The sequence below is a fragment of the Vigna umbellata genome, chromosome 4 (genome assembly GCF_029865625.1).
Source record: "Vigna umbellata cultivar VRB3 chromosome 4, Vumbellata_1.0, whole genome shotgun sequence".
In the NCBI taxonomy this organism is placed as follows: Eukaryota; Viridiplantae; Streptophyta; class Magnoliopsida; order Fabales; family Fabaceae; genus Vigna; species Vigna umbellata.
The window spans coordinates 64805271-64816010 of NC_142168.1; the positions used below are offsets into that span (position 1 = coordinate 64805271).

At 26.9% G+C, this 10740-nt stretch overlaps 1 protein-coding gene and 1 pseudogene across 2 annotated transcripts; one reads left to right on the forward strand and one right to left on the reverse strand.

The window, feature by feature from the left end:
* The first annotated feature begins 176 nt into the window (after nt 1-176).
* LOC124848097 (secreted RxLR effector protein 161 pseudogene) lies at nt 177-569 on the forward strand (annotated as a pseudogene).
* A 2174-nt stretch (nt 570-2743) lies between these two features.
* Nucleotides 2744-9837, reverse strand: LOC124848099 (hydroxyisourate hydrolase-like). 2 transcript variants are annotated; one of them, XM_088112397.1, is made up of 13 exons: nt 9613-9837; nt 9421-9484; nt 7471-7526; nt 6073-6148; nt 5897-5968; nt 5675-5762; nt 5130-5388; nt 4919-5034; nt 4500-4717; nt 4153-4181; nt 3975-4062; nt 3579-3669; nt 2744-3240 (listed from the first exon to the last, which is right to left on the reverse strand). In XM_088112397.1, the coding sequence occupies exons 1-13, from the start codon at nt 9820-9822 to the stop codon at nt 2994-2996; spliced, it is 1614 nt and encodes a 537-aa protein (XP_087968523.1). In that variant the 5' UTR covers nt 9823-9837; the 3' UTR covers nt 2744-2993. The 2 variants fall into 2 exon arrangements, with proteins under 2 accessions (XP_087968523.1, XP_087968524.1); XM_088112398.1 differs by lacking the exons at nt 7471-7526; nt 9613-9837 and having other exon boundaries at nt 9421-9435.
* Nucleotides 9838-10740: the final 903 nt, after the last annotated feature.

Consider the following 10740-nt stretch of genomic DNA (forward strand, 5'->3'; position numbering starts at 1 on the left):
GGCATTAAGATCCATAAAGAAAGATCTTGAGGTATTTTGGGTCTCAAGAGACCTATATCAACAAAGTTTTAAAGAGGCTTAACATGAAAGATTGTTCACCAAGTGTAGTTCCCATTGTAAAGGGTGACAAACTTGAATTAATTCAATGCCCGTAAAATGATCTTAAGCGGGAACAGATGAAAAATATTCCATATGCTTCAACTGTTGGAAGTCTTATGTATGCTCAAGTTTGTACTAGAATTGACGTTGCATTTGTAGTTGGAGTTTTAGGAAGATATCAGAGTAATCCAGGTGTTGACCATTGGAAAGCTGTAAAGAAAGTAATGAGATATCTTCAAGGAACAATAGATTTCATGCCCATGTATAGACGAACTAATAATTTAGAAGTGATAAGCTACTCTAATTCAGACTTTGTTAGTTGTGTTGATACTAGAAAATCTACATCTGGCTATGTTTTCATATTAGTTTGCGGAGTTGTATCTTGGAGTGCCAAAAAGAAAACCATGACTGCTACTTCTACAATGGAGTTGTTTCTTGTTTTGAAGCTACTTCACATGATGTATGGTTGAAGAGTTTTATATTTGGGTTTAGAGTTGTGGACTCAATTGTTAGGTTGTTGAAGTTTTATTGTGATAACAAATGTTGTTGTTTTTATGGTTAAGAATAATAAAAGTGGAAGTCAAAGTAAGCACATCGATATTGAATATCTAACCATAATAGAACGTGTTAAAGACAAGAAAGTGGTCATTGAACACGTTAGCATTGAGTTGATGATTGTTGATCCTTTAACTAGAGGCATACAACCAAAGAATTTTAAGGATCATGTAACGCGAATGGGACTTGGTTCCATGATTTGACGATCATTGTAAGTACTTTCATTTTGATAAAACTCTTATCTAGTTTAATGTTTTCTCATTTATTTTGTCCACATAAAACTTTGAGAAAACTCATTTAATTGTGACCTATAATAGACATATGGTTTATTCGTTAGAGTTAAGAGCTTATGATGTAAGACTTAATATATTTTTATACATGGTAGATAATACTTATTATTAGAGGAACTGTTACTATGATTCATATATTTGGTTTCTTATTATGTTTGATGGTTGGATAAAGTCCAAGTAGGAGAGTGTTAATATTTATGCAATAGAGAGGTTATAAGAGAGTAATGGCCTTCGATTTTTGTGGCCATATCATCTCCCTTAATTTTCTCTTTAGTTTGAGTTAGCATATTCTTTGAATGTGATCTATATTTCAAAAAATTTCAAACTGTTTCAAACGTGTGTGCATAGGTGTTGTGATTTCTGCAACAAATTTTTCCATTGTTCCAAACTCTGTGATGGTTTTGAAGTTCTTTAAATTGGATATTCTTTTTTGCTTTGGTCATTGGGCTTACTCTTCACTTTAGAATGCATCACCATCGTGTTTTGAAAGCAAGGGTTCAAAAACTAGAAGCTAAGCAAGCAACAACAACAATGGCTGGAGATTGGTTTTTCTGCTTCCACATTTCATATAATTTGAATGTATTCATATGTGTTTGTTTGACATATTTAGATTAATTGAGCCTATAGTTTATATGTTTCATGAGTTACTTTTTTCATTTATGTATTTACTTAATTTTTTTCATCGTAGGACTTTTTCCTATATATACGACATATTTTTATCATGTGTTTGTGTGATTGGTCCATGTTTTTTTATTCTTTTTTGTTTTTGTTTTTTTTTTAAAAAAAACAAATCTTCCTTATATGACAATGATGTCTAACACGAACTTATTAGAAAATAGAATTTGAGAAACATAAAACAATACTTTAAAGTATCAACGTAGAAAATTGAGCAATCAATATAAATACTATATGAATAAGAATAAGAGATTGATTGGATAATAAAAATTTTATTACTAACGTGTATAAGATTGAAAATTTGACAAATAGTTTACATCAGTAATAGCAACCGAATCAATGTTCCAACTAACTTTAAGCAAAGGATTAACAAAAATGGTAGAAAAAAATCAAACCATTAGATAATGGGGTAGCCTCTTAAAATAGACATAATCATTTTACTAAGAACAATTGACCGTGTAACATTTGATGTTAAACCTAAAGGAGATTCAACAATAGTTAGTATTTTAAGTTGAAAAGAGAAATATATTTTCCTTCTTAAAGGCTACAACAAAGTAATATTGGTCGTGTTATTACTTGTTTTTAGATTCTAATAAATAAATTTAAAAATTGTCACTACTCATTATTAGTTTTACAATTTTGCACAAAATATTATTTTATTTTTGACATCCCAATTTGATAGCAATGGTGAATATTTTTAGTAAAATAAAATTGATAATGGCTATGAGAGAAATCTTGCATATTGCGGATGGTGTTGCTGGATACGATGATATGTCGTCTATTGGAATTGGAATTGAACAAAAACAAAAAGCAAATGTGGTTGTAGATTTTTTTTTTATGGTTGCATAAAGAAAAAAAAAATGTACAATAGAAAACTTTGTTATTAAGTTTTTATTTTTCCTTAGAGAAATTTATATTTCTCTTTTTGGTCAATTTAATTATTTACAATAGAAGACAATTGAAGATAAAAATAAATTTATTCTTAAATTATTAATGTGTGGGACAAAGTTATTTCAAATCCAATTAGCTCTTTACGAATGTGGACAAATGCTTCATAAAAGCTATCAATAACTACCGTGGAAAAAAAAAAGTAGAGGAAAGAGGAAAGTGAGTACAAAAACACATGACTGCCAAAAACTATACTGTCATTTGAAATCCCCTTGTCTTTAGCATGGCATATCATATGGTATGTCATACAAAGTCTATTGTATGTTATACATTACCTATGCGGCTTTACTTGCCAGGCCTCTCTATCCTTCTTCACCATCTGAATTGAAATATGCCCAGGTATCTTATTCTTATGCATTTAAGGGAAAGTAAGCATACTAATAACACCTCTGTGCAATGACTTATTCGTGATAACAAACAAAGAACCTACTCAAACAAATGCCCAATTGAAACGAGTGAGGGATCCTTCTCAAGTTCAACAGTTCCAACTATAGAAGTGCTTCTGTTCTTCAAAAATCGGCTGTACCATTTTGCAGAGAGCTTTGGGTGTCTCTTCAACTCTGGATCATCCCTATCAACATAGTATAGGCCAAAGCTAGATTTGTATCCATCCAACAACTCGAACAAATCCAAGAAAGACCAGGCAAAATACCCCTTTATGTTTAATCCATCTCTGACAAATTTTGGGGTGATGCAGAATATCAGAGAACGCATCAGAGGTGTTTATGGGAACACTTACAGAAAAAATAAACCACTGTATTATAATCTAATGATAACTACTTGGTTTCTTCTAGTTCAAGGATTTGTGTTCTGTTGCTTGTCAGTGTGTGTTCTGGGCATGTTTGATAAATTATTTACATGAGTCACTTCTCAAGATTAGTCATAAACAGTATAGTTCAATAGACTAGTTATCCATAATTTAGATTCCAGAGTCAAAAACAAAAGCTAGATGGAAGTGATTAAAAAAACAATGATATATTTATTACATGAATTAGAGCAGTGGTAACATACCTCAAGGCATCGAGCACTACACCAATATATCCATGCAAGTATTTCACCCTTGACACGTCTTGTAGTGATGAATCGCTTGCTGTCCGTTGACCTAACAACCCAAAATTTAATCAGTAACTCGCTCAATCATTTAAACTTACCATCTTCCACATGAGTAAACTAGATATCATCAACAGGATTTCCTAATTTACGATTGATACATAAGTATTAGTACATAAGCAGGAATGAGCAAGATTGAAAAAAAAATGCCTAATGTAATCAAGTTGCTTTGCTTATAGCAACAGAACTATAATCCCAAGCTTAATATGCAATCCGTATAACATCAAAGGTTGATTTTACTATACAGTATTCATTGCAATTATACGTAATCTAAGAGAGAGAGGGAGAGAGAGAAACCATTTTCATGAATGAATATAGGAGGATTGCCATAAAGGAGCTTGAAATTATTCAATTCTTCCCGCAAACCCCACGGTGTGACAGGGTACTGAGTCAAGAAAAGGAAAAGTCAGTTATTTGCACAATGGATACTCTAAAAAGTAGAACCAGTTTACATGACTTTATACTTTATTGTTACCTCTTCATTTGAAAATAGATCCAATCCTGCTGCAAAACCAGAAAAATGGCAAGTCATTAGACTGATAAATCATTCTTCAACGTTGCCCAACTTTATATTATTTTTTTTATAATATCCAATAGATCATTAGGTTATGTAAGGGGTATTACATTATTGTTAGAGTGAAATGGTAAATGTGCGAAACTTAAAAAGTTGAACAAATCCATATGTAATGATACCACCTATGATCTAAAAGATTAAGTGTTTATAAGTACTTCTTTCATTATATACTGTACATTCATACTTAAATGTTTAACACTTTAATCTCTTACTAAATTCACTATCCTTTAGCCTGAAGAAGTACTTACAAAACTTTGCAGCCATGTCAGCGTTGAAATCTCTCAATTGGTTCTTAAGGGTGTCAGAATTGTCTGTGATATTGATGTTGGTGTAGTGAATGACTCCTATAAAGTCAAATGAACCCTTGACTTGTTCAGATTCACGAGTTGTGAAAGCCGGAATTCTTACGCCTGCATTTGTCTTCATGGAAATTGGATAGTCTCCATATTGCAAGGGTTCCATAACCCTGCAATAGCAAAGCATACGTGTACAGCTGCCGTGTTTATTATTCTAGGAAATATTGGTATGTCCAATTAAAGAAAGCAATCTTTAAGAAGATAGAATAGCATCAGAATAGGTTAACCATAGAAAGTCATACTTAAGGGAACAAATTAAGAACAAGGGAAGAAAAAAGTAAAACAAACCAATTGTAGGGTCTGTTGCTTACCAACCAACGAAAAAGTCACGGGCTCGTTGAGTTGCTACCCTGTCTTTCTCTGTATTTGTTTGAGGAAAAAACCCAAAGCAGTAGACAGAGATACCAACATATCCATGTTGTTTGTGCTGCAATGTTACATAAGTTTCTTAGAAAAGGAGAACATTAACGCTAAGTATATTTGCTGAAGATTTTGCCATTTATGTAAGATTAGACGACATACCCTGTATTTTCTCCGGTACAATCTGGCCGCTGAAGAGTGAGCTAACAAAATATGATGAACTGCCAAGTAGGGTTCATATGTCGAGTTGCCCCTATTGCTCTTTATAGCACAAAATGGGGGAGAACATCGTTGAGGTGGTGAACTTCCCTGATCATACCCACCAAAGGAAAAAACGTTGGGTTCGTTGACAGTCGTCCAATACAAAACTCTGTCGCCAAACTCTCTAAAACATACATCAGCATAGTATGTGAAGTCTCTTCTGCATTTAATCCAAGTAACTTATCAATTAGTATTTATCGATTGAAAAAAATTAATTTGACAATCCACATTTTCTTTTACTTCCCTTTATCAATTTAACAATTCTACGTAAAAATAAAATATAAATTAAATTATTAAATTACAAAAATTAATAAAAATAGAGGTGGCACAAGAGTATAAATTTGAAAAGGTCTCAACCTATCGGAACCCTTTATCAGTTCATAATTTATTGTAACGAACTTGTATGATAAAATTTCCAAATAAGGTGCGAGAGATCGGAGGCATACATGATGTGACGACTAACCCATCCTCCATATTCATCTTCAAGAACCTGTGGAAGGTCATAGTTGTGCAGTGTGACATGTGGTTGGATACCTGCTCCAGAGAAATAGGGTAACTATATCAATTGTAGAATTAGAATAAATTTCAAATTGCTTTATTTATTTTGAGCGAATTAAATGCATGGATAATTTTGCAACCTAATTAAGAAACCCGAATTGAAGTCTAACCATTGCTTATAAGCTGATTGATGAGATTGTTGTAGTACTGCAATCCTTTGGGATTGACGGGTCCTCTACCATCTGAGGAGAATTAAAGCTTTTTCAAAGTGTTGAGAAAAGTTTTACCCTACCAAGATATATAGATATATAAAATAAAATTCAAGGGCTTCTGTTGAGAATCATACTTGGTAACAGTCTGGACCAAGAAATGGAAAATCTATAGGCTTCAAGTCCTGTTTCCACCATCAGCTTCACATCTTCCTGCATTACATATATTTTAGGGAAAATTTTAATCAAACGAATGCTACAGTGATGGTTTAACGGTTGAACAAAACAGTAGCTAAACTTTGTATTATGATCATGTTAAATCATTTCATTCGTTTTTGAAAGTAAATCTCAAATTTGTTCCATTTTTTTATGTTTCTAAAATTTTGGTTTTTATTTTCGAAATTTTAATATAACGAGCCATTTCAGTTAATATTTGAAATTTTTTATATAATTAGGTTTTTCCTTTATCATAAAAATACTATTAAAGATATGTCACTTACTAATTAATGATTTTTTTACTTTCTTTAAATATTATTATTTCTTTTTAATTTTTAAAAATAATAATAATTTATCAAACTGTCATTGGACTCATGTAATAATATCACTCGTTACCATGTTTGGTTAGGTATCATTGTTTTAATCTCAATACAATATTAATTTTTTAAAATTAAACAATTTTATTCTTCCTCATATTAAAATAAAATTTAATTATTATATAAATATTATACAAATATTTTTATTAAAATTAATATTTTTATTTAATATTTTAACAAGATTAAATTTATTTAAAATTGTTTTAAATAAAAAAAATTCAAAATTAATTTCAACTAACAAATATATTAAATGTGCTTATCAATTATATTTTATAAAATAAAATAAATTTATCAACTTTTCACATCTTCTAATTAATTGTATTTTTAAAATGTGAATTGAATAATTTCTATATAAATGTTTGAGTTAGTTTAATAATAAAAAAATTATAAATTCAAATGTAAAATTTTAAAATAATTTTAAAGAATTTTATACAATAAAAAATTAAAAGTTTGAAAACAATTTTAAATAAATTTTAATGTAAAATATAAATATAAATGAATTTAATTTTTTTTAAATATTAATTTTAATAAAAATATTTGTAGAAAATTTATGTAAAAATTAAATTTTATTTCGAAAAAAGGTAAAAAAATAGAATTGAATTGAGACAAAATAAATAGAATGATTAAATTGAAACTAAAATAATGATACTTAGCATGTAAGATCACATTTTTATTATCATTTCATATGCCCCTTTGACACATGGTAAATTTAAAAGGAAAAACTAAAAAAGTAAAAGTTTTCAAAAAATATTTCAAAAATTAAAACAAGACACATCTTTAACTATGTTAATGAAATAGTAACGAAAAAAATCTAATTAATTAAAAAAAAATTAAAATAAAAATCAAATTGAAAGACATAAAGAAAAAAACTAATTTAAGATTTTCTCACAACTCAACAAAAATTATTTAACCTAAAAACGTATTAGGGTCGAGCGTATTCACTTTATACTTGTGGTACCCATCACAGGCTACGTCTCCATTTTCTCCATGCACATATCCTGTTCATTAAAAGTTATTGTGAAAAAACTGTCAAATTGAAGTAAGTTTTGAAAAATCTCATTGAAAGATAATGAAAAATAATAATAAAAGAATCTAATATATGATATAACGAGAGTTACATAACTTTTACCAAATAATACACAATTAACTTGATATAAAAACGAATTATATAGATAAAAGTATTAAATTATAATTTTATATAATTATAATTAATCATGTGAAATTTTATTTAACAATAAAAAATAAATTAAATTATTTATATTTTAATAAATACAAAAACATTAAATAACTTTAAATTAATATAATATAATCTACCGAAATGAAACCTTTAACATAAGATTTGTCACATATATTTATCAATCATATCATAAAATTATAATTTTATATCATTATTTATACCATTTTTTTTATTAAAATTGAATAATAACAACAATAAAATGATTATATAATTCATATTTTAGTATATTTGAAAAATATATACATTAATTTTAATTTGTGAAAACATAAATTTAAATTATATTATATTAATATATCAATATGTGTAATTGGTATATTAATATAATACTATTTATATATATATATTTTAATTAACAAAAAATTTCTTATTCATGCCTTAATTTAAATACATAATATTTTAGTAATTTTTATTTTTAATTTAAAATAAAAAAATCAAAAATTATTCAAATATTTTTAGAACAATTCTTCTTGCATCTCCAATGTTTCTAATGCACCTCCAATAATTCTTAATATATCCCTTTTAAATAATCACAAGTGTTCGAATGTTGGTTAATACCTAAGATGGTTAAGACATTTTTTAATTTCTTTCAATTTAATTTTTTTATTTTTCATTTATTAATAATAATACATTATAAAATAAAATTTAATACTTTAAATTAAGAGAAAAAATTAAAAAAATAATAAATCAAAAAGTTTATTTGCTTTAATTAAATAATAAATAAATATATTTTATTTAATAAATGTTTAACTAAATTAATATTTTACATATGATTAAATATATATTAATATTTTAATTTATAAAATATTATTTATTAAATAAAAATAATTAAAATATATTAAAAATTAAAAGAAAAAAAATGAGAAAAATATATAAACCGTATTTGAAAATACGGTACACATATTCAATTTGAATTATTTATGTTATCCGTAAATAGGTTCACATATTCAATTTGAATTATTTATATGTTAACCGTATTTCTAATTACGATTAACAACGTATCTTTTTTATTTTTTGTTTTAATTTTATAATATATTTTATTTATTTTTTTATTAAATAATATTTTATGAATTAAAATATTAATATATATTTAATTATATTAAAGATATTAAATTAATTAAATATTTATTATATTTTAAACATAGCTTTTTGATTATTAAATTTAAGTAAATAATTTTTTTAATTTCAAACATTAAATTTTTAATTTTTTTTAATATATTTTATTATTATTATTTAATTAAAATAAAAAATTAAATTAAAATAAAATTAACCAGTATTTGATTAGCGGGTTAAGTAAAAGAAAATAATTTAACTAGCATTTGAACACTGGTGAAGTGTTAATCTGTTCGAACACTGATAATTATTAGTGAAAAGGATAAATTTTGAAGAAAAGTTAATTACGCGAGCGATCTTATCAAATGTTAAACCTTAATCTCATAATTAAATTATAATTACATATTATTATTGATATTCATGTTAATATTTTTGAAAACTGTAAAAGAATAAAAAAAATTCATATCACACTTTATTTAAAAAATATATATATTACCTTAATTTTGTTTATTGTACGGAATTTCGAAAAATAGGAAAAATGTAATCTATATAAAATTGGTAAGAAGGATGGAGAGAAGAAAGAATGAATAGGGAAGGAAAGGAACCAGCGTGTGCAAAGGTATCCCATATGCTACGACTTCTTCCCTCCTCGTTAGCAGCTCCTTCTATCTATTTACAATAACAACAACAAGACGTTTAGATGAATGAATTGTTGTTACTGTAATATAATATGATAGAATGATAGAAGAAAATGATGATTGAGATGAATAAATGAAGAAGAATAATCTATTGCGAACCTGGTAAGCAGAGGTGCCGGAACCGAAAACAAAATTGGCCGGGAAATCATCTCTGCTATAGGTATCAGCGCCGGCGGTTGTTTCCAATGCCAAATTCAGAAGTAAGAAAGTGAGCATGAAAGCGTTGGTGAAGCATATGTTTGGTGTTTCCATCGATTCACACAACATTTGGCGTTCGCTCTCTGGTTTCGGCGGCATCATGGACGTCATTTATTACAAGCGGAAAGGAATGTGCCAAAACGGAGTGGTCCATCAGCTTCGTCTTCCAATAAAATAAAATAAATATTATCGTGTTCAAGTGGAAGTTAAATTGTTATTAATCACATCACTTTCACGCCTTCAAACATCTTCCAATAAATATTAACGTGACATCTTCCAATAAATATTAACGTGTCTCTGTCAAGTTTACTTAATTTAGATTTTTTTAATTTAATTTTAATATTTGTCAAAAAATAAATCAAAAATCAAAAAATTAACGCACACAAAAATAAAAACCACATTAATATTTAAAGTTGTTACTAAAACAAATCATTTTCTTCCTAAATTAAAATAAACTTGTTATTCGTTTATGACGAAGGCTTTCAATACTGTTAAAATATGTTTATGAAATATATATATATATATATATATATATATATATATATATATATATATATATATATATATACTATTTAAAAGAGATAATAATTTTTGGAAAACTAGTTTTAATTGATAAAGCAACTTATTTTTGTTTTGTCCTGACAATTTTCTCAAATAAATTGGTTATTACGTTTCACCTTTTATAATATGTAAACAATAATATTACCTAATAATAAGCTCTACTCTAAATCACAACTATTAGAAAATAAAATATAAGAAATTTAAAATAGACTTTTCGTATTTGTAAGTTTTTATGAGAAAAACTAATCCATCAATAAAAAATAACATTTATCGGTTTTTAGCTAATAATTTTATAAAACTGGTTAGCGAGATTATTTTCATATAATAAATATTTTGTATGGAAAAGATAATAAAAATAACAAATAACAAATTGGTAATAAAATTCAAACCAATTTTTTTATATAAATAATATGTAAAAAGTTAATATACTCAAAATAGAAAAGAGGAAAAGAACATGCATCAAAACAG